The 27,967-nt window shown below is 50.1% G+C and overlaps 1 protein-coding gene across 4 annotated transcripts in view; it reads right to left on the bottom strand.

Moving 5' to 3' along the window:
• The window catches only part of LOC140410140 (centromere protein Q-like), a 70,563-nt gene that overhangs the window by 24,096 nt on the left and 18,500 nt on the right, over positions 1 to 27,967 (bottom strand). For 2 of the 4 annotated variants that reach the window (XM_072498093.1, XM_072498096.1), the window contains exons 2-6: positions 18,868 to 19,020; positions 14,219 to 14,273; positions 11,716 to 11,824; positions 5,494 to 5,562; positions 586 to 715 (exon numbers count right to left, since the gene is read on the bottom strand). In XM_072498093.1, coding sequence (XP_072354194.1) covers positions 586 to 715; positions 5,494 to 5,562; positions 11,716 to 11,824; positions 14,219 to 14,273; positions 18,868 to 18,948 — 444 coding nt within the window. In that variant the 5' untranslated portion in view covers positions 18,949 to 19,020. Of the gene's footprint in view, positions 1 to 585; positions 716 to 5,493; positions 5,563 to 11,715; positions 11,825 to 14,218; positions 14,274 to 18,867; positions 19,021 to 24,100; positions 24,259 to 26,619; positions 26,766 to 27,967 lie in introns of those variants that run through there. The other 2 variants (XM_072498094.1, XM_072498095.1) reach the window with 2 other exon arrangements.

The following is a 27,967-nucleotide window of genomic DNA, read 5'->3' as shown; positions in this document are numbered from 1 at the left end:
CCCATCGAGTCTGCAACAGTGCTCTTCTTCAGCCCACGCCTCCACCCTATACCTGGAACCCAGCAACACCGTCCAACCTTTTGGACACTAAGGGGCAATTTAGCATGGGCAATCCACCTAACTACACGTTTGGACTGAAACAGGAGCACCTGGAGAAAACCTACGTAGACACAGGCAGAACGTGCAAACTCCACACAGACAGTCACCAAAGGCAGGAATTGAACCCGGGTCCCTGGAGCTGTGAGGCAGCAGTGCTAACCACTGTGTCACCATGATCCTATTGACTGGCAGAGCAAGATTGAGGGTCTGAAAGGCCTACCCTTGATCCGAACTCTTGTGGAACACTGTCCGAAAGGGGGGTGGACGCAGGTACAATAATTACTTTCAAAATGGGAAATTGGAAATACTTAGGAGAGGATAACATTTTCACGGCTTGGGAGGGGTCAAACAGCTAGGCTGAAGTCGAACACGAGCACGATGCGTCAAGTGGCCTCCTTCTGTAAAAAGATGGAGGTCGACACTGGGGCTGTCAGACTGCCTCTTACTGCACTTAATGACTGGCCACGTTGTGTGGGACAGAAATACCTGCAGCATTTTCAGGGAAGCTTCATCCTCGCGCAGGTATTCTTCCTGCGACGCACAACATTTCTTGATGTTTTTTAAATCTTTCAGTTTGCTCACAGGGGCTTGGATGGAAGAACATCGATCCAGAAACCTAGAAACAAAGAAGGCAGGAATGTCACTGGGCTTGTGTGAAAACGCCTCGAACCCCGAATGCTTGGGGTGTTTCACTCTGGGTCGGATACCTGCTGCTGAACAGGGTCAACACTTGGTTTGAGACTCGTGGCATAACTGGCGAGTCTTTCGTTATGAACTGTCTTCAGAAGGTGCCCACCCTCACGTCCCTCACCGCGCCCCCCCCCCCCGAAACGAGGGCTGAAATTAATTCCAGCAATTGTTTTTCCAACCAAACTGTCTTGTTTGGCCACTTGAGAGGGCATTTCAGGTCAACCCTGCCTGGATAGCACACGTCATGTTTCAGCTACACAAATCGCTGTTTCGACCACGCCAGAGCAGAGTTCTGGGCACCAGAGTGAAGAAAAACACATTAGCCTTGGAGGGAGTGCAGTTGAGTTACTAGTGTGACATCTGGACTCAAAAACATGAATTATAAGAAGGGTGTAGACAAACTAGCATTGTATTCGCTGCAACTTATAAAGTAAAAGGGTGAGTTGCTCAAAGATATGTAGGGGAACAGATGGGGCAATAGAGGTGAACTATTTCTCCTGTCTGGGATTCTCGCACTAGGATTACAGTGAAGTTAGGAAACTACACACCCAGAATGTCAGAAAATTGGAATTCTCATCTGCAAACAGCAAGTGATGCTCATTCAGTTGTGAATTTTAAATCTGAGATTTTTGTTATCGAAAGTTGTGATATGGGGAAAAAGATAGAACATAGAACAGCGCAGTACAGGCCCTTCGGCCCTCGATGTTGCGCCGACCTGTGAAACCACTCTAAAGCCCATCTACACTATTCCCTTATTGTCCATATGTCTATCCAATGACCATTTGAATACCCTTAGTGTTGGCGAGTCCACTACTGTTGCAGGCAGGGCATTCCACACCCTTACTACTCTCTGAGTAAAGAACCTACCTCTGACATCTGTCTTATATCTATCTCCCCTCAATTTAAAGCTATGTCCCCTCGTGTTAGACATCACCATCCGAGGAAAAAGGCTCTCACTGTCCACCCTATCCAATCCTCTGATAATCTTGTATGCCTCAATTAAGTCACCTCTTAACCTTCTTCTCTCTAACGAAAACAGCCTCAAGTCCCTCAGCCTTTCCTCATAAGATCTTCCCTCCATACCAGGCAACATTCTGGTAAATCTCCTCTGCACCCTTTCCAATGCTTCCACGTCCTTCCTATAATGCGGCGACCAGAATTGCACGCAATACTCCAAATGCGGCTGCACCAGAGTTTTGTACAGCTGCAATATGGCCTCATGGCTCCGAAACTCAATCCCTCTACCAATAAAAGCTAACACACCGTATGCCTTCTTAACAACCCTCTCAACCCGAGTGGCAACTTTCAGGGATCTATGTACATGGACACCGAGATCTCTCTGCTCATCCACACTCCCAAGAATCTTGCCATTTGCCCAGTACTCTGTCTTCCTGTTATTCCTTCCAAAATGAATCACCTCACACTTTTCCACATTAAACTCCATTTGCCACCTCTCAGCCCAGCGCTGCAGCTTATCTATGTCCCTCTGTAACTTGTAACATCCTTCCTCACGTTCCACAACTCCACCGACTTTAGTGTCATCTGCAAATTTACTCACCCATCCTTCTACGCCCTCCTCCAGGTCATTTATAAAAATGACAAACAGCAGTGGCCCCAAAACAGATCCTTGTGGTACACCACTAGTAACTGGACTCCAGTCTGAACACTTCCCATCAACCACCACCCCTTGTCTTCTTCCAGCTAGCCAATTTCTGATCCAAACTGCTAAATCTCCCTGAATCCCATGCTTCCGTATTTTCTGCAGTAGCCTACCGTGGGGAACCTTATCAAACGCTTTACTGAAATCCATATACACCACATCAACTGCTTTACCCTCATCCACCTGTTTGGTCACCTTCTCAAAGAACTCAATAAGGTTTGTGAGGCACGACCTACCATTCACAAAACCGTGTTGGCTATGTCTAATCAAATTATTCCTTTCCAGATGATTATACATCCTATCTCTTATAAACCTTTCCAAGATTTTGCCCACAACAGAAGTAAGGCTCACTGGTCTGTAGTTATGGGACAACAAGGGGACAACATTTGCTATCCTCCAGTCTTCTGGCACTATTCCTGTTGACAAAGATGACTTAAAGATCAAAGCCAAAGGCTCAGCAATCTCCTCCCTAGCTTCCCAGAGTATCCTAGGATAAATCCCATCCGGCCCTGGGGACTTATCTATTTTCACCCTTTCCAGAATTGTTAACACCTCCTCCTTATGAACCTCAAGCCCTTCTAGTCTAGTAGCCTGAATCTCAGTATTCTCCTCGACAACATTGTCTTTTTCCTGTGTGAATACTGACGAAAAATATTCATTCAGCACCTCTCCTATCTCCTCGGACTCCAAGCACAACTTCCCACTACTGTCCTTGACTGGCCCTACTTTTACCCTAGTCATTCTTTTATTCCTGACATATCTTTTGAAAGCTTTAGGATTATCCTTGATCCTACCAGCCAAAGACTTCTCATGTCCCCTCCTGGCTCTTCTTAGCTCTCTCTTTAGGTCCTTCCTAGCTAACTTGTAACTCTCGAGCGCCCTTACTGAACCTTCATGTCTCATCTTTACATAAGCCTCCTTCTTCCAATTGACAAGTGTTTCGACTGCCTTAGTAAACCACGGTTCCCTTGCTCGACCACTTCCTCCCTGCCTGACAGGTATATACTTATCAAGGACACGCAGTAGCTGTTCCTTGAACAAGCTCCACATTTCCATTGTGCCCATCCCCTGCAGTTTTCCTCCCCATCTGGTGCATCCCAAGTCTTGCCTCATCGCATCATAATTGCCTTTCCCCTAGATATAACTCTTGCCCTGCGGTATATACCTTTCCATCACGAAAGTAAATGTAATCGAATTGTGGTCACTATCACCAAAGTGCTCACCTACCTCCAAATCTAACACCTGTCCTGGTTCATTACCCAGTACCAAATTCAATACGGCCTCGCCTCTCGTTGGCCTATCTACATACTGTCAGGAAACCCTCCTGTACACATTGGACAAAAACGGCCCCATCTAAAGTACTCGAACTATAGCGTTTCCAGTCAATATTTGGAAAGTTAAAGTCCCCCATAACAACTACCCTGTTGCTTTAGTAGATGCAGTTAGAATACAGATCAACAATGATCTTGTTACATTGCGCAATGCAGCCCCAAGAAACTGAATGGTCCCTTCTGTTCCTGTGTGACAGGTTCGAGAAGAGGCTGAATGGCTTCCTCCTGGTTACTGTGCAACAGGCTCGAGGAGGCTGAATGGCCTACTCCTCGTACTGTGTATCAGGTTCGAGGGGCTGAACGGCCTCCTGCTCCTATGTAATAGGCTCAAAGGAGCTGAACGGCCTCGTCCTGTTCATGAGTTCCCAAAGTGCTCGGGTTCTGCTACCTTGTCGGTGGTGTTACATTTGAGCCTGAACAGTGTGTATGGGCAGATATTTAACTGTTCGATGTTTTGCAGCAGCCAGCTTCTGCACTGCAAGCTTCCACAAACTTCAAAGGATTAATGATCAACTCATCTCTTTTTACGAATGCTAGTTGAGGGATAAATATTGGCCCCTATCTACGCTTGAGCAGTTCCCCCCCTGCACTTTAACAGAACAGCACAATAAACATTTCCATCCACTTGAAAGACCAGACTGGACTTGGATTGAAGTGTCATTGAAAGACTGCAGCTCTGACAGTGCAGCTCTCCCTCAGTACTGACCCTTTGACAGTGCAGCTCTCCCTCAGTACTGACCCTCTGACAATGCAGCACTCCCTCAGTATTCACCCTCTGACAGTGCAGCACTCCCTCAGTACTGACCCTCTGACAGTACAGCCCTCCCTCAGTACTAACCCTCTGACAGTGCAGCACTCCTCAGTACTGACCCTCTGACAGTGCAGCACTCCCTCAGTACTGACCCTGACAGTGCGGCTCTCCCTCAGTACTGACCCTCTGACAGTGCAGCACTCCCTCAGTACTGACGCTCTGACAGTGCAGCACTCCCTCAGTACTGACTCTGACAGTGCAGCACTCGCTCAGTACTGACCCTTTGACAATGCAGCACTCCCTCAGTACTGACCCTCTGACAGTGCAGCTCTCCCTCAGTACTGACCCTCTGACAGTGCAGCACTCCTCAGTACTGACCCTCTGACAGTGCAGCACTCCCTCAGTACTGACCCTCTGACAGTGCAGCACTCCCTCAGTACTGACCCTCTGACAGTGCAGCAGTCCCTCAGTACTGACCCTCCGACAGTGCAGCTCTCCCTCAGTCCTGACCCTCTGACAGTGCAGCACTCCCTCAGTACTGGCCCTCTGACAGTGCAGCACTCCCTCAGTACTGACCCTCTGACAGTGCAGCACTCCCTTGGTACTGCACTGAACGGTCAACCGGGACTTGGTGGTTAAATGTTTCCACAAACCTGAAACTTCCCGGTTCGGCGGTGAGGGTTTTACCAACATAAGCCAATGGCTGACACCTCATTGACTCTAAGAGCGAGACGGTGGGTGTTTCCCCCCTGATGCCTGGCAATTTCAGCTTTGGACTTGAGCTCTTGCTCAATTGCTCCACATGGATTTTGAAATATTCTGTAAAATGGTGGAACTCCTACTCCGTGCCTCCTGTGGCTTTTGTAACTTGAAACGTAACGCTGCTGCAAGGCGAGCAATTCATTCTCTAAACCTTACATACCTGCACGCTGCATGTGCAAGGATCCGAGCGCCACAATTACCTTTGTCTCAGCTGGCTCAGATGCTCCTCACTGGCGTCTCTTTTGGAACCCTTCTGCGGCAATGAATTGCTGTGGGAATCAAAGCACGGCAGTTAAAAAAGCCGCAATTTGGCAGATAGGGAGAGAGGAGTGATGCAGGGATTGGAATACTGACCGTTCGGAATGGGGCGACGAGCCACGAGACCCAGGCATAAGACAATGAACACCTCAAGCACTGACCACAGGTTCCAACATTACCCAGCCACCATTCCCCAGGAACTGACTTGCTACCTCTGCTGCTTCAGCCGCTGAACGCTGCGAGCAGAAGGCTGAAATATTTGGAGAGGCGGACACCAGCAGAGAGGTCACCCCCCCACCCCCCCCGCCCCCCCTCACCCCCCTCAGCCCTTCACAACTGTGTCAGTGGTCGTGGCACAGGCCTCACTGCCTGCCTCAGCCAGAAGATAGTTAGGAAAAGGACGCTGAACTCATTTTCTGAATAAAGTTCACATGTTGGTCGCATGACCGTGTCTGGATGAATCGTATCCACTGGTAAATTGGACCACATTACAGGACTGCCGCACGCTGGTACATAGAAAGCAGCCAGCACACTAGCATTCCTCAGTGTCTCTCTACTGCTGAGGTTTCCTACTCGTACAGGTGAGTGTTGCAAGGGATTACAAAGAAGTTACCGCACAGAACCAGGCCCTTCAGCTCTATGCTGGTAGTTATGTTCCACACAAGCCTGCTCCCATTCCCCCTTCAACCTCTCCATCTATTCCTTTCTCCCTCACGTGTTTACCCAGCTTCCTTCTTAAAAGCATTTCTGCTATTCACCTCAACAACTCCCTGTGGTCGCCAGTTCCACATTCTCACCATTCCCTGGATGATTCCGGAATTCCCCATTCGAGAAATTAGTGACTCTCTACATTTTGTGTCCCTGGTTCTGGTTTCCAGTGCAGGCTGACTGCATCAAACCCTTTCATTATTTCAAACTGTTCTAATGAGTGCAGAATTTCTTGATAATCTCTTAGCCTTTTGAAATCTGTTTGACACCTACCCAAGTCCTCTTTTGACCCATTTTATCATATGGAAACCAGAATGGTTGACACTAACTCCAAGCAGCCTGTTCTCGGAGGGTTGGCTCGGTAGCACTGCTGCCTCACAGGGACCCAGGTCCGATTCCCGGCTTGGGTCACTGTCTGTGCGGAGTCTGCACGCCCTCCCCGTGTGTGCGTGGGTTTCCTCCGGGTGCTCCGGTTTCCTCCCACAGTCCAAAGATGTGCAGGTTAGGTGGATTGGCCATGATAAATTGCTCCAAGTGTCCAAAGGTAAGCTGGGGTTCCGGGGATAGGGCGGGGGAGTGGGTGCTCTTTCGGAGGGTCGGTGCAGACTCGATGGGCTGAATGGCCTCATTCTGTGCTGTAATTTTTCTACGACTCCATGGATTTAGGAGGAGTCGGAGGGTTGGGACGGGCTGTGGAGAAGGCACTTGGCTGAAGGTTCGTCTCGGGCAAATACCGCTGCAGAGGCCCTGACACACGCTAGGAATGCAGTCAGCATCAAACACACCCATATCAGGTAGGGTGTTGACTGCGGCTTAACATTGCTCTACTTAATCACCTTAGTTGTAGTGTAAGGATGTCTTGGTTTTAATTCAAATGCCCGGTTTTAATTCCCATCTTTTTTTTAAAAGCTGGACCCCCCACCAAATCTTACCACCTCGGCGAGCACCTAGTTCGCCTCGTGGCCACCAAGGCTCTGGGGGGGTGGTGTTGATTTGCAAACCAAGTGATTCCCTGGCCCACTTCAGAGGAATGACCCAGTCTCCTATAGGCCCAGGCCTGGTGAGAACAGCACATTCTCTTCGCGAAAGAGACATCAGTGAATCAGTTAGGCTTTTAATCCAATCGTTTCAGAGAATGCCAGAACGATGCAGTGCAGTGACGCAGTGGGAATATCGCAGGACTCGGAACCCTGAGATCCAGGCTAATACTGTGGGGTCATGGGTTCATAATCCCACCAGGCCCGCTGGTGGAGTTTAAATTCAATTTATAACTCAGGAACAGAAAGCTAGTGTCAGTAACGTTAACCATCATTGATTGCCGTAAACAACCTATCTGGTATTCCTTTAGGGAGGGAAATCTGCAGCCATTACCCCGGTCTGGCCTACGGGTGACTCGAGAACCCACCAGAACCCACAGTGATGCAGTTGACTCTTAACTGCCTCTCTGAAATGGTCGAGTGAGACACTCAGTTCAAGAGAAATTAGGGATAGGCAGCAAATGGTGGGCCCAACCAACGGCACCCGCACCCCATGAAGGAATAAACAAAATCACAGGAGGTTGATCAGTCATCGTGTCTATCCCAGCACTTTGACGATGCTTTCCAATAAGCTCCACTTCTCCCCAGTGCTCATTCCACACCCTGTGCAAATTCTCTCCCCAAGAAGTTTTGAAAGTTACTCTTGGATTTTGCTTCCGCTGCCCTTTCAGACAGCACCTTCCAGATCCCATTCTCCCCCCTTATATCATTTCTGTTCACCTGCCTCTTCCAGTTAGCGACCCTTCTGTCACTGGGAACAGTTTCTGTTGAGTTAATTGAATACGTGATGGCTTAGGTACCAGGTGAGCACTTTGTAACTGTCTTTACCAAGGAGGGAAATACTGCCCAGGTCACAATGAAAGAGGGGGTGTAAGGATGAGGTGTGGGATAGGTTTCCGGTATTTAAAGACGATAAGGCACCGGGACTGCATGAGATACTTCCGAGGTTTCTGAGGGAAGTCAGAGTGGAAATTGCAGAGGCGCTGGCAGAATTTTTCTGTCTTCTTTAGGCTCAGTGGTGGTGCCAGAGGACCAGAGAATTGCAACTGTTAGCATCCCTGTTCAAAAAAAGGTACGCCTGTACCTGCAAGTGAGGGATTTTATACAGAGGCAGGTCTTGAGCTTTCCACGCCTCTCGCAAAGGGGGCTACAGGATAAGGTAATGCTGAGAACTGGAGTTGGGGAGGGGAATGTCTCGGAGATCTATAAGGAGCTGATGGAGTGGGAGGGAGCCCCCAATAGCGGAGGTGAAGAGAAAGTGGGAAGAAGAGTTGGGGGAGGAGGCCCTGCGGTGAGTTAACGCGCCCTCGCCGTGTGTCAGGCTCAGCCTGATCCAATTCAAGGTGGTCCACAGGGCTCATATGACTGTGGCCCGAATGAGCAGGTTCTTTGAGGAGGTGGAGGACAGGTGCTGGTGATGTGGGGGAAGTCCTGCGAATCACGTACACATGTTGCGGACGTGTCCGAGACGGAGGTGCTTTTGGCAGGGATTTGCGGACATCATGTCAGAGGTCCTGCAAGGGAGGGTGGCTCCGAGTCCAGAGGTGGCGATCTTTGGAGTGTTGGAAGACCCGGAAGCCCAGTGGGGGGGGGGGATCTTTGGAGTGTTGGAAGACCCGGAAGCCCAGTGGGGGGGGGGGGAATCTTTGGAGTGTTGGAAGACCCGGAAGCCCAGTGGGGGTGAGGGGGGGGGGGGGGGGAGAGAGAGGCTGACGTTTAGGCCTTTGCTTCCCTGGTGGCCCGGCGACGGATTTTACTGGGGTGGAGGGATTCGGAGCCCCCAAAGTCGGGGGTTTGGGTTACCGACATGGCGGAGGTTCTCAGGCTTGAGAAAATAAAATTCGCCTTCAGGGGTTCGTTACAGGAGATCGCTCGGAGGTGGCAGGCGTTCATCGACTTCTTCGAGAAAAATTAGACTGTCGGGGGGGGGAGGATGAAAGGGACGAATAAGGGTCGGAAAACCAAAGGCGGGAGGGCCGGGAAGGGCTGGCGGTGTTTTCATAAGCCATGTTGGTTGGGTTTATGTTCGGGGGAGGGGCGGGGGTGGGGGGGGGGGGGGGGGGGGGGGGGGGGTGATGGTTATTTTATTGTGGGTTCTGTCTCTGTTGGATGTTGTTGTTGAAAAGTGTTAAAATTATAAATGCCTCAATAAAATATTTCCTAAAAAAAAAAGGTACACCTATTATTTACAGGCCATTTAATTTATTCTCAATGGTGGGAGGGCTTCTCGAAATGATATTTCAGAACAAAATGGGTTAATTACTGCTCAGGTCTGTTGAGGGAAAACTGTGTTTAACAAACTTGCCTGAGATTTTTGATGAGGTGACATGTTGATGAGAGTAATGCTGTTGTGGTTCCAAAAGGCATTTGACACGAAGCTGCACAATAGACTTGCGAGAAGAGTCAGAGCTCATGGAGTAAAAGGCACAATAGAGGTACGCGTACGAAATTGGCTGAAGGCCAGGAAACAGAGAGTATTAGCCAATGGATATTTCAAAGACAGGAGAAATGTTTGTCATGGAATTCTCCAGGTCTTGCTATTGGGACCCTGGCTCTTCCTGATATATGTATATATATATATACACAAGGTCTACATCCACCGAGGTGCACAGGGAACAATTTAAAATTTGAAAACGATACAAAACTTGGAACTACTGTGAACTGGGAGGAGGATAGCATGAAACTTCAGAAGGACTGAATTTGGTGCACTGGGCAGACAAGTGGTGGGTGAAACCGAATTTAGAGAAATATGAAATGATTCATTTTGGTAGGAGCGACAATATAAAATAAAGGGTACAATTGTAAAGGGGGTGTAGGGACAGAGGAACCTGGGGGGTATGTGAGCAAAGATTAGCCGGGCGGAGATGGGAGAGAACAGTTGATAAAGCTTATAGCATTGTGGGGCTTCATTATTACAGCACGAGCAAGGAAGTGGTTAAACTTGTATAAAACATTGGTAGAGGCTGGTTTAGCTCAGTGGGCTAGACAGCTGGTTTGTGATGCAGAACAAGGCCAGCAGTGCGGGTTCAATTCCCTTACCAGCTTACCCGAACAGGCGCCTGAATGGGGCGACTAGGGGCTTTTCACAGTAACTTCAATAAAAAGGTTATTATTATTATTATAACTGGAACCTTGCGTCCAGTTCTGAGCACCACACTTTAGGGCGGATGTGAAGAAATGAGAGCGAGCGTAGAAAAGATTCACGAGAATGGGAGCAACGATGAGGAACCTCAGTTACGAAGAAAGACTGGAGGTTTTGACTATTCTTAGAGGATAAGGTTGAGAGGAGATTTGGGAGTGCTGTTCAAAATCATCAGGAATCTGGGCAGAGTAGACAGGGGAGAAACTGTTCCCGTTGGTGGAAGGATTGAGAACAAGTGAGCACAGATTAAAGGTGACTGGCAAAAGAAGCGCTGGCGTTATGAGGAAAAACCTGTTCGCACAGTGAGTGGGTAGGATCTGGAATGCACTGCCTGAGGGTGCGGTGGATGAAGGTTCAATCGATGCTTGCAAAAGGGAATTGCGACATTATCTGAAGAGGAAAGATATGCAGGGGGGTGGCACCAGATGAATTATTCCTTCAGGGGGCCAGAACAGCCATGACAGGCTGAATGGCCTACTTGTGTTTGTTATGGTTCTGTGACAGCTTCAAGGTTACCACTTTGGCTGATCATAGCTTTCTAAACTGAACATAAAATCTCAAACTACCACTTGGTTATGGGCCCACTAACACCACGCTATCCTCGACTTGGGATTTTGTGGTGGGGCAGTGGAGGGTAGAGAGAGCTTTACTTTGCATTAATCTACACTGTAGAAGGGTTGGTATTGTGTGGCGAGGCAAGTATGGAGTTGGGGGGGAGGGGGGAGAATTACCCCTGGGTGTCTGAAGTGGAAAATGCTTCATGATATAGAATAGAGTGGATAGCGCAGAAAGACTATGTGACCCCAAAGGGCCGGTGCTCCACACCAACCTGCACCCACACCACCCCTCTCCATCTCACCCCATCAACGCCTATTCTTTTCTCCCTCATGTGTTTTATCCCGCTTTCCTCCCCCATTAAATACATCCACACTGTTCACCTCATACTCCCATCGGAAGGGAGTTCAATTCTCAGCAATCTCTGGGTAAAGATCTTGCTCCTGAATTCTCCATTGGGTTTTTTAGTGGCCATCTTATATTGATGGCAATTGGTTTTGGCCTCCCACAAATAGTGAAAGCTTCTTCGCTCCAGCTACCATAGCAAATGCTTTCAGAATTTTCAACGTCTCTAGTCAGGCCACCGTCCCAACCCCAAGCTTTATCTTTTGGCTTTGGTATCAGCCTCGTTGAGCACCACAGTTCTTCATTCAATAAATCCAAGCCATTCATGAAACATCTTACAGTCAACTGAACACATTGGTAACTGATTGAGTACATACTACACAGCTATGTCGACTGTTGCAGCAATGTAGTCTCTGGTTCTCTGGGGTAGTGGTTTCCACCGAGCAGTCTTCGCAGTGGCCTCCTTCACCTTCTTGTGTCTGGGATCTGTTCAGAAACCATTTCGTAAAGAGCATGAGTTACTGTAATGGTCTGGGCCATCACGCAACGAGCTGTTATCTCTGATTTACGATAAATGACCCGAGATTCTTTTGCCCACTATGAAACCTTTCTCTTTAGCTCAGAAACTGGTAGCTCAGTAAATGTAGCGGATGCTGCAGGGAAATCGCAAATGAAATCTGATTCGGCCATGATGTCATCCAGTGGGCTGCCATATGGGCCCTCCATGGAAAAACAGAATTAACGTTTCCTGTCACTGCCTCTTCTTCAGGGTTCTGGTGAAGGGTCATTGACCTGAAACGTTCACCAGTGGGATCTTTCAGTCCCGCTGAAGTTAAGGGTAATTTGTGTAGCTCGCTGGCCGTGCCGCCGGGGGAAGCCGCTGCATGGGCGGAGGCAAAACCAGAAGATCCCAGCAGCAGGAAGGGACGGAAACGTCTGCCCCCATTAACTCGCAGCTTGTCTCACCCTCATATTCAATCGGATCGGCTGAGTATTTCCAGTATTTTTTGTTTTTCTGTCCTAATTACAAGCCCAAATGAAAGTTAAGTTCTGAACAGGTACCAAAAGTCACTATTTGACACAAAGGATGATAAATGACGAGATTAATCTGCGTGTCAGGCAGCTCTGGGGAAAAATACCGAACATAGTTGCCATGAGGTGAATAAGCTTCAGTGGGCTGGAAGTTTAGACTCTCCACATCGATAACTCCCTCAGCTTCACAGTGGGATTGTATTCACGGAGCAAATTAACACCGACCTATAAAGGTTATCCATGAAGGTTCTGCCTTGTCGTTCTTGCCCCTCGCCTGAGGTGTGGAGACCCTCAGGTTAAATCCCCACCATTAGCTCTCCCCCTCAAAGGGGAAAACAGCCTGTGATCATCTGGGACTATGGTGACTTTTACTATAGAGGCGGGAGCCCCTCATCATCTCGGTCTTGTGCTGGATCTTGACTCTAGGTCCCTGAGGGGCAAAGTCTACCACCACCAATCTACACTCTTTTAAAAAAAATATTTTGTTATTAAAGTTTTGCAAAGTTTTTCATAATAAATGGTAATAAGCCTAACACAGCAAAATAGAGTGAACATTAACATAGTGCAAAAAGAGAATATACAATAGCAATTGACTAGACGTGACCCCATGTGCCTCAGTCTTCCTACACCCTCCCAACGGAGCACTCACCCCCACTCCTCTACTGGTCGCTGCTGCTGACGTTTTAATTTTCCCTGAGAAGCCATCGGACGGTATTATGCCCCCGCTCAACAGCAGCAGCTCTGTACACTTGGCAAAATTATTTACACACATAAGTAGGCATCTGTTCGTGGTGTTGTCGTCCCTTGCTTCTCCCAGACGGAGTTCGCTGCCGTTGTCGTCGCGTTCCGCTTCTGCGCACTTCCGCTTCTGCGGCCCTCCCGTCCTTCCCCGTTTTCTCTGTTCCTTTGGACGTTAAGTTTGTTAACGTTTCCCGCCTCCCCCCTCCCTGGCTCTCCTCTATTGTTCCCAGTCTCTTCCCTCTACCCCCCCTCTCCCCGCTCCTGCCAGCCCCCCCCCGCTCCTGCCCCCCCCCCCACCCCCCCCTCCCCCCCCCCCCCCCCCCCCGGCTCACCTTTCCTTCCTCGTAGATTTAGCTGTCCCCACCCCCCACCTCCCGGTCTATCTCTCCCTCTCATGCTTTGGCTACTCTCCCCTGCTTCTTGGCTACCTGGCTATTCTTCTGCTTGTTTGTTGGCCACAAACAGGTCCCGGAACAATTGGGTGAATGGCTCCCACGTTCTGTGGAAGCTGTCGTCTGCCCCTTGGGTGGTGAATTTGATTTCTCCATTTGGAGAGATTCCGAGAGGTCGGACAGCCAGTCTGCAGCTTTGGGTGGTGCTGCTGACCGCCAGCAGAACAGGATTCTATGGCGGGCGATCAGGGAGGCAAAGGCAAGGGCATCCGCCCTCCTCCCCAGGAATAGATCTGGCTGGTCTGAAACCCCGAAGACCGCCACTTTCGGGCATGGCTCCACCCTCACCCCCACCACTTTGGACACTGCATTAAATAAGGCTGTCCAGTACTCCACGAGTCTGGGGCAAGACCAGAACATGTGGGCGTGGTTGGCCGGGCCTCCTTGGCACCGTTCACATCTATCCTCCACCTCCGGGAAGAACCTACTCATACGGGTTCTTGTTAAGTGGGCTCTATGTACCACTTTTAGTTGCGTCAGGCCGAGCCTTGCGCACGTGGAGGTGGAGTTGACCCTATGCAGTGCTTCGCTCCAGAGTCCCCACCCTATTTCGATCCCCACTCTCAGTCCCCAACACCTTGCTGATTTAAAACAATTCAAGCTTCTTTCCCTCAAACTGGAAAATTGGTTTGAAATAAGACTCAAGAGTACTCACTTATTTGACTGGAAGTGCCTGCAGTTTTTCTCTGCCTTTTGGCAGGCGGCTCACTCTTGTAAACAGGAGAGACAAGTTAACAAGTGGGATCGGAAGTTATGAAGTGAAAATGCAGTGATTTCAATGGTCTTATTTGTAAAATGCAAAATATCTAAATGGACTCTCTTCCCGTTTTAGACCTTGCATTGCAAAATTCTTCGCTTTATCAATGAGGTGGTGATTAGCAGATGTTGAAAAACAATGCTGAAATGCTGTTTATTGTCTTCCCACTAATGGATGGTGAATTCAGATTCGATCATGGCATTCAACAAAGAATTGGATTAATTCTTGAAGGACCGAATATTGTGGGGATGTGAGGGAAGAGTGGGAGTAACTTGATTGCTCCGTGAAGGAGCCAGTGCAGATTTGAAGGTGGCCTCCTGCACTACACTGTTCCATTATTCTGCTTTTCTATTCTTGTGCCCTCTGCTGGCTGACCTCTGCTGCAATATAACTCCCCGGTTTCAGCCCATACAACCCCATCACTGTAACCCCCTCCTGTCCTTACAACCCAATCACTGTAACCCTCTCCTGTCTTTACAACCCAATCACTGTAACCCCCTCCTGTCCTTACAACCCTCCCAATCACTGTAACCGCCTCCTGGCTTTACTCCCCTCCCTATCACTGTAACCCCCTCCTGTCCTTACAACACTCGCTATCACTGTAACCCCCTCCTGTCCTTACAACCCTCCCTATCACTGTAACCCCCTCCTGTCCTTACAACTCTCCCTATCACTGTAACCCCCTCCTGTCCTTACAACACTCGCTATCACTGTAACCTCCTCCTGTCCTTACAACTCTCCCTATCTCTGTAACCTCCTCCTGTCCTTACAAGCCTCCCTATCACTGTAACCCTCTCCTGTCTTTACAACTCTCCCTATCACTGAAACCTCCTTCTGTCCTTACAACTCTCCCTATCTCTGTAACCTCCTCCTGTCCTTACAAGCCTCCCTATCACTGTAACCCTCTCCTGTCTTTACAACTCTCCCTATCACTGTAACCCCCTCCTGTCTTTACAACTCTCCCTATCACTGAAACCTCCTTCTGTCCTTACAACCCTCCCTATCACTGTAACCCCCTCCTGTCCTTACAACTCTCCCTATCACTGTAACCTCCTTCTGTCCTTACAACCCTCCCTATCACTGTAACCCCCTCCTGTCCTTACAACTCTCCCTATCACTGTAACCCCCTCCTGTCCTTACAATCCTCCCTATCACTGTAACCCCCTCCGCTCCTTACAACGCTCCCTATCTCTGTAACCTCCTCCAGCCCCTACAACCCTCCCTATCTCTGTATCCTCCTCCAGCCCGGCAACCCTCCCTGTCTCTGTAACCTCCTCCAGCCCCTACAACCCTCCCCATCTCTGTAACCTCCTCCAGCCCCGACAACCCTCCCTGTCTCTGTACCCTCCTGCAGCCCCAACAATCCTCCCTGTCTCTGTAACCCCCTCCTGTCCTTACAACCCTCCCTATCTCTGTAACCTCCTCCTGTCCTTACACCCCTCCCTATCTTTGTAACCTCCTCCAGCCCTACAACTCTTCCCATCTCTGTCACCTCCTCCAGTCCCTATAATAATAATAATAATAATAAATGCTTATTGTCACAAGTAGGCTTCAATGAAGTTACTGTGAGAAGCCCCTAGTCACCACATTCCTGCACCTGTTCGGGGAGGCCGAACAACACTCCCTATCTCTGTTACCTCCACCAGTCCCAAAACCCTCCCTAGCTCTGTAACCTCCTCCATCCCCCACAGCTCTCCCGATCTCTGCAACCTTAGTGTAGAGAGACTATTACAGTTGTTTTAGTTGTGGACTCTGAATCAAAGGTTGTTTTTCAATGAACTAAGGCAGCCTTCTTAACTCTTCTAAACCAGCTTGCATAGACCAACCTTGCCCCAACATACTACAGGGTGTTTATATAGTTCAGGATCCTGTGCGTGTGCCTTACTAATCACTCTCTTAACCTGTCCTGCCACTTTCAATAATTTGGGCACCGATATCCCCAGATCCCTCTCCTTCTGCACCCCTTTTACAACATTGGGCACGATTCTTCGACCCCCCCGCCGGGTCGGAGAATCGCCGGGGGCTGGCGTGAATCTCGCCCCCGCCGTGTCCCGAATTCTCCGCTACCAGAGAATCGGCGGGGGCGGGAATCGCGCCGGTCGGCGGGCTCCCCCGGCGATTCTCCGACCCGCGATGGGCCGACGTCCCGCCGCTGTCAACCCTCGCCAGCCGGCGTGGATTGAACCACCTACCTTACCGGCGGGAGCAGACGGCGCAGGCGGGCTTCGGGGTCCTGGGGGGGGGGGCGCGGGGCGATCTGGACCCAGGGGGTGCCCCCACGGTGGCCTGGCCCGCGATCGTGGCCCACCGATCGGCGGGCGGGCCTGTGCCGTGGGGGCACTCTTTTTCTTCCGCCTTCGCCATGGTCTTCACTATGGCGGAAGCGGTAGAGACCCCCTCCCCTGCGCATGCGCGGGGATGCCGTGAGCGGCCGCTGACGCTCCCGCGCATGCGTCGCCCAGCTAAGTCCTTTCGCCGCCGGCTGGCGTGGCGCCAAAAGCCTTTCCCGCCAGCCGGCGGGGCGGAAACCACTCCTGCGCGGGCCTAGCCCCTCAAGGTGAGGGCTTGGCCCCTAAAGGTGCGGAGAATTCCACACCTTTGGGGCGACGCGACGCCGGAGTGGTTCCCGCCACTCCATAACGCCGGAACCCCCCGCCCCGCCGGGTAGGGGAGAATCCCAGCCTTTATTTTATATTATCTCTCTCTCCGTGTTATGCCTTCCAAAATGGACCACGTCACACTTCCCTGCATTAAATGTCATCTGTTACTTGTCTGCCTTTTTCATTGACCAGTCGTTCCCACTTGAAGTCTATCCCTGTCCTCCTGCCAGTTCATAACAATTCCAAATTTTGAGCCATCTGCAAACTTTAAAGTCTGCCCGACATCATAGTTCTCCAGACAACTAATGGGTTGTCACGACATTACCACTGATCATGAACTCAGCACAGGCAAGTGATCGAGCTTGAGGTTAGCTTGCTCTGTATACGCCACATGTGTCCATTCCCTTAAAATGGGTGCGTGGCCAAAGGAGTGGAGTGCTAACTATTTGTATAAAACCACAGCTGGTTTGAAATCCTGATGCAATAGCACATGAGCATTGCCTACCCACATACTCCAGGGAGGAGGCGATTTAACTTGCTGGTTTCCTCATTTTATCCGTGCTGCTGTCGGGGCCTGAGGAATGAAGGCCAAACCATAAGGAAGAAGAGAGCAATCATTGGGACATTTCCCAGCAGTTATACCCTCCCACTTTCCACATTTTCTGCTTATTTCACAATCTCTTTCACTGTGATGGACTTCACTGTAACTTTTAATATATTTTGGGGTGGCATGGTGGCACACTGGTTAGTACCGCTGCCTCACAGCGCCAAGGACCTGGGTTCACGTCTGGCCTTAACTGACTGTCTGTCCGGAGTTTGCATCTTCTCCCCCGGTGTGTGCGTGGGTTTCCTCCGGGTGCTCCGGTTTCCTCCCACAGTCCAAAAGATGTGCAGGTTAAGAGGATAGGCCATGCTAAATTGCCCTTAGTGTCCAAAATGGTTAGGTGGAGTGACTGGGATAGGGTGGAGGTGTGGGCTTGGGTAGGGTGCTCTTGCAAGGGCCGGTGCAGACTCGATGGACCGAATGGCCTCCTTCTGCACTGCAAATTCTATGATTGACAAACAACCGACAAACAACCCCTGGGGAATGCACATCCTTACTTCAAAGGGTGCTACATCGAAGGCCTTCATACTTGATAACCCTGGCTGCCAGCAGACACGGAAAATCTACAAAGACAATGAATGGCCTCTCAAATATTCTTTTCGACCCATAATGGCAATCCTGAAGACTCTGGACCTGTGTCAGAGATGGTGGAGAGGCACGAGTCATGTAACATGGGACTCCAGCTTGAACTGAAAAGCTCGATCTGCTGTTTACTATCGAACAGGCAATGAGCTCTGCCGAGATTCAGCACCTGGGCCCCCATCTACACTTTGACAAACTACATTCATCCAGACTCGAATCGCTAGCTCCCTTCTCTCTCCACAGACGCTGCTGAGATTGTCCAGCATTTTCTCCTTTTGTCCTACCTTCACTCTTTCTGCGGGAAATTCTGTACCGTCACCGACGAGATCGGCTCACCGGAAAAATGAACTGTCCAGCACTGGTGTTCAACAGATTGACCTGGACTTTGACTGGGGACTCTGGAACCCATGTAAAACAAGATTTGCTTTCTCGGTGCGTGCTGTACTCTTTACTATCTGAAGGCAAGGGGGTCATTGTGAACCCTCCTCCAGCAATTTTGAGCGGGCGCAAAAAAAAGTTGATCCCATCTTGAGTTTGTTGGCAAGTTATTAATTGTAAATTGGCTCACACCAATATATTGCTGCCTATAAAGAGGGAAGGAAATCAAAACACTTCTCTGTTTATAAGCAAGAGGAGAAATGAGTTCTATTTAAATTAACCCATGTCCTGTCTGTAATACTCTTTCTTGCCACGCTCTGATTTCTAATTGCTGTCCCTCTTGGTTTTCATGTACTCTCTGTTGACTTAGTTACATTCTGTACCTCTCTGTATCCCATTTCAACATTCTCTTTCCCTGCAGATGTTGCTGACGTGACCTTGGATGGTTTCTTCCTTGGCTTCATACTCTGGTTCTCAGGGTCTTTTCCGCTGGCTCTACGGTTGCTATTGGTCTCGCGTTTCTATTTGGTTAGTTCCTGCAGACACAGAACACGAAACACAATTTAGAATTCAATTTTCCTCCATCCTCTTTGCAACCTCTAAGGTGATGCCGAGTCCCATCCTGACTTCGACAGGGATTTGCACTCGAGTATTTTTGCAGCAGGCGTCACCGCAGGATACAAGAAGCCCCGGAATACATTCTTTCGCAAGATGCTAAGGCGGGAATTGCTGGGTTTCTGCTCCCAGTGTACAACCAAAGCTCAACTTTTGAACTGGGGGAGTTGTGCACCTCAAGCCTCAAGTGCAATTTCCTATTCGGAGCCAGTTGGAGTCGATGGTAATTCACCACACTTCCATTGCCGTGAACAACAACTTCAGGAAAAAAGCAGTACCTTTACCATAGCGAACAGGTCCCACGGCACTTCCTGGAAAACTTAACCAAATAAAAATTTGACATTGAATTAAGGAGATACCTGAGCTCGTGAACAGAAGTTTGGTAAAGAGGGGTGTTTTAAGGAGTGTCCTGGAGAAGAAGAGACAGAGAGCTGGAGAGGTTTAGAAAGGGAATTGTAGACTAGAACTTCAGGCCCGGGTAGCTGAAGGCATGGCTTCCAATGGTGACACAATTGACGAGAAACTAATTATCATAAGAGCATAAGAACTTGGAGCAGGAGTAGGCCACCTGGCCCCTCGAGCCTGCCCCACCATTCAATGAGATCATGGCTGATCTTTTGTGGACTCAGCTCCACTTTCCCGCCCGAACACCATAACCCTTAATCACTTTATTCTTCAAAAAATTATCCATCTTTATCTTAAAAACATTTAATGAAGGAGCCTCTACTGCTTCACTGGGCAAGGAATTCTATAGATTCACAACCCTTTGGGTGAAGAATTTCCTCCTAAACTCAGTCCTAAATCTACTTCCCCTTATTTTGAAGCTATGCCCCCTAGTTCTGCTTTCACCCGCCAGTGGAAACAACCTGCCCGCATCTATCCTATCTATTCCCTTCATAATCTTATATGTTTCCATAAGATCCCCCCGCATCCTTCTAAATTCCAACGAGTACAGTCCCAGTCTACTCAACCTCTCCTCGTAATCCAACCCCTTCAGCTCTGGGATTAACCTAGTGAATCTCCTCTGCACACCCTCCAGCGCCACTTAAGCCCCATTTCCATACAATTAACGGGAGTGACCCCGTGATCCAGCCGCCTCCCAGCAAGTGGTCAGGCTGGAGCCGATTAGTACTCCTTTTTAAAAAAGTGCTTCTGTGGGAAGCCAAGGAGGTGAGTAACCATCTTTGCTCACAGGCAAAGAGCCCGGGCGCTGGGCTTGCCGCCCCATTGCTCGGGGAGGGGGGGGGGGGGGGAAGAGGGGGCCGCCATGGGAGGGTGGGGTTGAGGCATTGGGGGCAACCGGGGGGCAACCGCTCGCAGCACCACCATGCCAACCCATGGATCGTGAGTACCCATTCTGGGGACAACCCTTGTCCCTGCCCATCTGCCCCAATGACCACCCATAACACCCACCGACTGCCGAGGCCTCCGGCTGTGCGACTGAAGGCTATCGCTAATTGGGAATTGGCAATCGTGGTTAAGTGGGCACTTCACACAACCCAAGTGGATTCCCATGGGTGGGCGGGCCATGTAGCCTGTGGGAGTCATTGCCTAGCATTCCAATCAGACCGCAATGCCTGGACACTGTGCCTGAATACTGCAGGAGGCAACACCACACACTGCAACCAACATCCGAACACCCAGGGATGTGTCACAGCTTCGGGGGTAAGTCCACAACCGGAGGGTGGGCAAGAGCCACAGGGAGGGGCCCAGCGTCTGGTCCAGGCGATGTTATGAGCGGGTGTCCAGGGTACAGGGTCGAGAATCCAGTGAGGGAAGCCCCCTGCCACCGGGTGTGCGTGGGCAGGGTGTTCCGGGTGAGGGGGTGGGGATCAATGGGGGGTTGGAGCCACCACTGTCTGCCAGTCTGACACCCTCTCCCAATGCCTTACAGATATTTAACACTATGGCAGGGGTTTTGGACCCAGAACTTGCCCTAGTGGTGCTGCTGGCAGATGCTCGAGGCGCAGATCATGTGCCGGACCCCGTCCCACATCCTGAGGACCTGGAACCTGTCAGGCCAGGGAGGGACCCAGGGTGTTTAGGCGTCGCCGGTCATTCAAGCAGATGAGACAGCGTGTGCTACTGGAGGCTCTACCTTAACAAGGCGACAGTGCGGCATCTGTGCCATGTCCTCGCAGATGTGGCACCACATGGAATCATAGAATTCACAGTGCAGAAGGAGGCCATTCGGCCCATCGAGTCTGCAGTGGCCCTTGGAAAGAGAACCCTACCTAAGCCCACACCCCCACCCTAACCCAGTAACCCCACCCAACCCAACCTTTTTGGACATGAAGAGCAATTTGTCATGGCCAATCTGCCTAACCTGCACGTCTCTGGACTGTGGGAGGAAACCGGAGCACCCGGAGGAAACCCACGCAGACACGGGGAGAAAGTGCAAACTCCGCACAGACAGTGACCCAAGCCGGGAATCGAACCTGGGACCCTGGAGCTGTGAAGCAACGGTGCTAACCACTGTGCTACCGTGCTCCCCTGGAGGAGGACACCCGCTCCCAGTGGCTGTAAATGTCACTGCAGCACTGAATTGTTACGCCTCAGGATCATTCCAGGGCTCAAGCGGGACCTGTGTGGCATCTCACAGGTCGCAGCCCACAGGTACATCCGACAGGTCACGGATGCCCTGTTTGCCCGGGCGGAAAACGACATCAATTTTGACATGGACCAGGCCAGCAAGTTGCCCGGGCAACAGGTTTCTCCACCATCGCCGGGATGCCCCAGGTCCAGGGGGTAATAGACGCCACGCATGTTGCCCTGCGCTCAACAGGCCATCTGGGAGTACTCTATGTAACAGAAAGGGAACATGAGCGACCACCAGATGACGATAATGCACGCGTGCCCGCTTCCCCGGGGAGCGTCCACGACAACTCCATCCTTGGGCAGTCAGAGATCCCTGGCCTCTTTAAGGAGCATTCCAGGATGGGCGGCTGGCTCTTGGAGATAAGGGGTACCCGCTGGGATCCTGGCTAATGACGCCATTACGGAGGGCGGGGACCGAAGCGGAGATCCGGTACAATGAGGCCCATTCAGCCACCCGTGCTGTGATTAAGCGATGCATTGGACTGCTCAAGATGTGATTCTGAAGCCTCGACTGTTTCAGTGTCGCACTCCAGTACTCTGCTCGGAGGGTCGCCTGCTCTGTGATGGTCTGCTGTGCCCTCCACAACGTCGCACAGCAGCAAGGCGACATTGGTTGGTGATGGGGAGCATGTGGCCATCTCCGAGGAGGAGGACGGCGAGAACTTGGCACCGCAGGGGCTGGAGGACGAGGCCAGGGAATAACCAGAGAACCAGCCAGAGGCTGCAGGCGAGGGTCTGGCAAGCCCAGAGGACCTCATACTCGCCTGATTCACTTAGGTCGTGGCCGCGTCAGTCACCCTCCACTCCCATTTCCCACCCTCTCAGAGTCTGCGTCACACCACTCCAGGGTGCTGGGACTGTGTCAGCACCGTCAGAGGACAGTGGGGGGTGATGATAACATGCAGAGGTCTGAGCGCCAGTGCTCCTCAATCCATGCCATAGTCTGACCTCTATCTATGTGCTGAGTGCTCGCTCACACCTATCACCTGCACGCGGTGTGCCGGAGAGGGGGGGGGCGCGACCTGGATAGATGGGCCAAGGGTACGGAGGTCGGCCCATCTTGCGGAAGAAAGTGACAGAGGCGCCATACTGGTTGTGCTCAAGGGTGTTTATTGTGTGTAACAATTCCCCACTCTCCCAATGGTGCTGACGCCACCCCAACCGGACCCCCTCCCCACCACCACCTCGTTCCTCCCCCTCACCAGGTGCTCTGGGTGATCCTCGATGTTCTTTGCCTTCCTAGCTCTACTGCTATGTCTAGGTGTGTCGCCAGGATTCACATCTGAGGTGGAGGCAGCCAGCTGCTTTACCACGTCCCATCTGGGGGTGGATTGCTCCGGCTCAATTGTCGGTGGCACAGCCATGCTGCACTGTCCCGTGTGCTGGCTGTGAGAGCTGCCTCATCAGGGTGTGTAACTCGGGGAAGGTGCTGGTCACCATCACCACTCCATGGGGCTCCATGCACCCCCTTCTCCCACTCAGTGCCTATAGGGCCCTGGGTTCACCTTGGGACGGAGGGGGAGCTAGTTCGAACCCTGGCTGCCACTTGATCATCTAGCTCTGCCAGCCCTGGCGGTTTCACATAGTCCCCACCATCATGTCGACGCCCTCGGCGATGCTCCTCAGTGACTGGGACATACTCTGCAGTGCCTTGGCAATATGCACCAACTGGGACAAGCTCCGCAGAGCCTCAGCCATTCCCATCTGAGAGCGGGACATGTCCCGCAGAACCTCGAGGTCGTCCTGGTACTGGGTCATGTCCCCCAGTGATTAGGGCATTCTGCCTAGACCCTCAGCCATGGCCGTCACCGACAACGCAACGTCCTGGATACCTTCACTAATGTGCCAACGTTGTGCAGCAGGCTCTCCACTGCGGTCGCCACCCTAGCAGTGTTGGCCTTGGTGCCACTCATTGCCGGCAACATCTCCTACCGTCGTAGCCTCTAGGTCTCCTCCAATCGTCTATGGAAATGCTGGAGTGTCGCTGACGTGCACCCCTGAATGTCCCAGCCGCTCCTTATCATCTCCATCAGCTTCGGGTAACCCTGTTCCACAGGCTCAGCATCGGGTCCTGGGATCCAGCAGCCCTCGGATTGCTGTCTCATCTGGGAGTTCCTGCCTCCACCAGATGTGCATCATTAGCAGTGTAGTGTTCACCAGATTGTATCCCAGAAGGCTGACCCCAAACATTTCCCACCGAGGTGTGTGTATCTGCGCTGGTGGAGGGTGGGTATTATAGCTGTGCTGTGACGATTATGGTGGCATCCTCGGCGTTCTTCTCCGAAGTGGTCTCATGGGAGGCTGGAGAGGGAGCCAACTTGGATGGGCCGGCACCGCCGGCTGGAGAACGGACATATGATCAGTGGGAGGGATGGATCAGTCAGTAAGGCAATGACAACTCACGTTTGACAGGTCCTTTGGCTGTGGCCCACTGGTTCTTCACCTTTGCAGCATCCGCCAGCCTCCACGTTCGTAACTGCTCTATCCTCGGCCAGCTGGGTCACCTCCAGGGCCTGCTCCTCGGAGGAGAGGATTCTTATGTCCGACACCTGACACCAGTCTGGGCCCTCTACCGGCGATTGTAGGAGAGCTTTTCCTGACATAGAGAGGGCATTGTTAGCCACACGTGCAATTCAGTGGTGGATTGGGAGGAGAAGGGGGGTGGGGAAGGGTTGGGGGCGGATGTTTGCTTGGGGGTCTCGGGAGCTCTGGCGTCGGAGAATCACACCCTAAGAGCCAATGAATAGCAGTGGGGAACTCGCCGGGAGATCCATCAGGAAACTCCCTGAAAAACCTGCCACAAACAAATTTAAGGAATTTTTGAAGAATTGAGCCCAATGGGTTTTATAGCTATTTGCCATAAGTTCCTCGCTTTTGTACTCTCTACTTCTATGATGCCCAGAATGCCTTTTTTACTGTTTTCTCAATTTTTAATGATATGTGCACATATAACCCCCTATGCCTCTCTCTTCCTGAAGGGCTAACGCCTCTTTAGTAAATTACCCTTCTTTGTTCTTCTTACACAGATACCCCACTTCACACTGCTCTGTCCCCTTTTTTCTTTCGCTATCTCTTACAACTATTTTTCCTTCATCTTGTTTGTTACCTCTTTCATCTTTCAGGGTGCCCTACATTTTTTTTGCTGGTGAGAATGCATTTTAACTTTATGCTTCTTCTGAATTTCTTCTTGATCCATTCGATGGCTTACCTAAACTTTCTATTATGATCATTGTTTCCTAAACGTTCCCCTACTGAGACTTGATCTACCTCATTCTCCAAGAACCAAAAAATACCTCCTTCCTCATTGGATCAGAAACATACCGATTGAGAAAATTCTCCTGAACACACTTCAGTGACACTTCGCCCTTTCTTCTCTGCACTACCACTATCCCAATCTATATTAAGATAATTAATGTGCAGGGCAGCACGGTGGCACAGCGGGTTCGTCCTGCTGCCTCACGGCGCCGAGGTCCCAGGTTCGATCCCGGCTCTGGGTCACTGTCCGTGTGGAGTTTGCACATTCTCCCCGTGTTTGCGTGGGTTTCGCCCCCACAACCTAAAGATATGCAGGGTCGGTGGATTGAACACGCTAAATTGCCTCTTAATTGGAAAAAAATTAATTGGGTACTCTAAATTTTTTTTTTTTTTTAAAGATACCCATTACCACTATTGTATAGTTTTTGAACCCCTTTGTAATTTCCCTGCGAATATGATCCTCTATGTTTCCTGTTCATTGGTGATCTAAGAATAAATCCAGTAGTGTAAAAGAACTATTATTGTTTAGCTCAAAACTAGATTTCATTATTTCTCAGGTACTACATTATTCTCCTTAATCCAAACTGCTGTCCCTCCCTTTCTTTCTTTCCTGCCCTTCATGAAAATCTTGTACCCAGGATCATTTAGTACCTCGTCCTGCCACTTTTTTGAGCCAGCTCTCCATTTTCACCAAGATATCATATTTCCAACTAGCCGGGCAGCACGGTGGCGGAGTGGTTAGCTGAGGACCTGGGTTTGATCCTGGCCCTAGGTCATTGTCTGTGTAGAGTTTGCACATTCTCCCTCCCCTGCATGGGTCTCACACCCACAACGCAAAGATGTGCATGGTAGGTGGATTGGCCACGCTAAATTGCCCATTAATTTGAAAAAAAAAATTGGATACTCTAAATTATTTTAAAAAAATATTTCGAAGTCGCTATTTGCAACCCAAGTCACAAAGCTTTATGTATTTTCACTATAAACCTAATCTAGATCTTTTGGAATCCCTTAGTCTGTCCCTCACCTAATATTTCATCAATTAGTACTCCCGTGCTATCTGTCTCTGCCAATATTTTATTCATCTTATTTCTCCTTCCAGGATAATTCCAAGTTACCACCACCCTGCCAAGTTAGTTTAAGCCTGCCTCAATAACAATAGCAAATTGCTTAATTAATGCCTGCTAAATATAATGGAAGTAGAGGGAAACTGCATTTGGCACTGCAGGTATTGTCTCACCAAAGTCCTTTTTAATTGCAGCAAGATGCCCCTGCTGGCAGTGGAAAAATTTGCCTCGGGGGCTAGAAAATTCTGGCAATAAAAACAAGTTTGCTGCATGGCACTTAACTACTACTTCACATTTCCTTCTCTTAAAAATTTGGTGATTCCCTGTATTATTAGAGGTTTGGCACAGTATAAAAAAAACAAAAGTAATTGGAATTCACTCGCCAGAAAGGATCCAGCTTTGAACAGAAATATATGAACAGAAATAAGCCGCTCCTCAAGAATGTTTTGCCACTTACTGATTATGGCTCCAGCTGTATCCTAGTTTCATTTATCTGCTTCAGTTACATACTCTTAATATTCTTCTCACAAATATCTATCAAACTTTATACTTTTTTGCTACTGAATATTAATAATCACGGAAACAAAATTAATTTGCATTCACCTTTTAAACAATTGGATTTCACAGATTTGAAAGTAGTTATCAGCAATTTATGAATATTCTAAGGCATAGGTTCTCGTGGCCATAGAACACTTTCACGCCTAGGCTCTCTCTGCAAAGCTGCGTTATCAGGTGCTGCAGCTTCTTCCCCAACCGCATTAGGCCCTGGACCTCTCTGTGCCTCTACATTCTGGGGACAAGATCCACGTGGCCATTCAACACTCTCACGCTGAGGCTCTCTTTGTAAACCTGCGTTATCAGGAGCCGCGGCTTCTCCCTCAACTGGGTTAGGACCTGGAGCCCTCTGTGCCGCTATATTCTGGGGGCAGGAATCCCGTGGCCACAAAACACTCTCACGCCGAGGGTCTCTTTGTGAAACTGCGTTGTCAGGTACTGCAGCTTCTCCCTGAATTGGGATAGGACCTGGATTGCCCCGTGCTTCTACACCCTGGGGCAAAGTGTCTCGTGGCCACACTACAGTTTCTCGACGAGTTTCCCTGGGAGATCCCAAGTTGTTGTGAGCCTGGTCCCTCTGTGACGCTGTGTTTAAAGGGAAGGGATCTCTTGGCCAAGCTGAACCTGCACGCCGAGGATCCCAGGGCAATGCAATGTTATTGGGAGTACGGTTTCTCTGCAATATTGCGTTTGGAGGCAACTGGTCTCTTGGCCCAACAATACTTCTGCGACAAGGATCCCAAGGAAATGTCACGTTATCAGGGGGGCGGCCCCTCTGTAACACTATGTTTGAGGGAAAAGAGTCTCTTGGCCACACAACACTGTCACGTCGAGGATCTCTTGCCAATGCTACGTTATTAAAATCAGAATCAAGCACCCTCTGTAATAGTGCATTTGGGGGAATAAAATCTCTTGGCCATGCAACACTTCCACGTCGAGGGTCCCCAGCTGATGCTATGTTTTGAAGAGCACGGTCCCTCTGTACCAGTGTATTGGGAGGCAGACAATCTCTTGGCCACACAACACTCTCACGCCGAGGCTCTCTTGCCAATCCTATGTTGTCAAGATCAGAATCTGGGTCCCTCTGCGTCAGTGCACTTATGGGTGGATGATCTCTTGGCCATGCAACACTTCCACGTCGGGGGTCACCTTGTGCTGCAACATTTGGAGAGATTACAACACTCCTACGTCGAGGATCTCTGGTCAAAGCTCTATTATCAGGAACTTCGCACGGAGGGTCACTGGGAAATGCTCTTCTGGGATCAAGGTTCGAATTATTCTCATTTAAATTGATATTATCTGTATCAGGGCTTCTTTGTAACACGGCACTGAGGTTGCATGAAATTAGGTTGTTGTTGTTATTATTTCTATTGTCTTCATCAAAGCCTCTTAGTTG

The sequence above is a fragment of the Scyliorhinus torazame genome, chromosome 4 (genome assembly GCF_047496885.1).
Source record: "Scyliorhinus torazame isolate Kashiwa2021f chromosome 4, sScyTor2.1, whole genome shotgun sequence".
Taxonomy (NCBI): domain Eukaryota; kingdom Metazoa; phylum Chordata; class Chondrichthyes; order Carcharhiniformes; family Scyliorhinidae; genus Scyliorhinus; species Scyliorhinus torazame.
The sequence above is the reverse complement of the archived record's forward strand: the minus strand, read 5'-3'. Positions and strand labels throughout refer to the sequence as shown.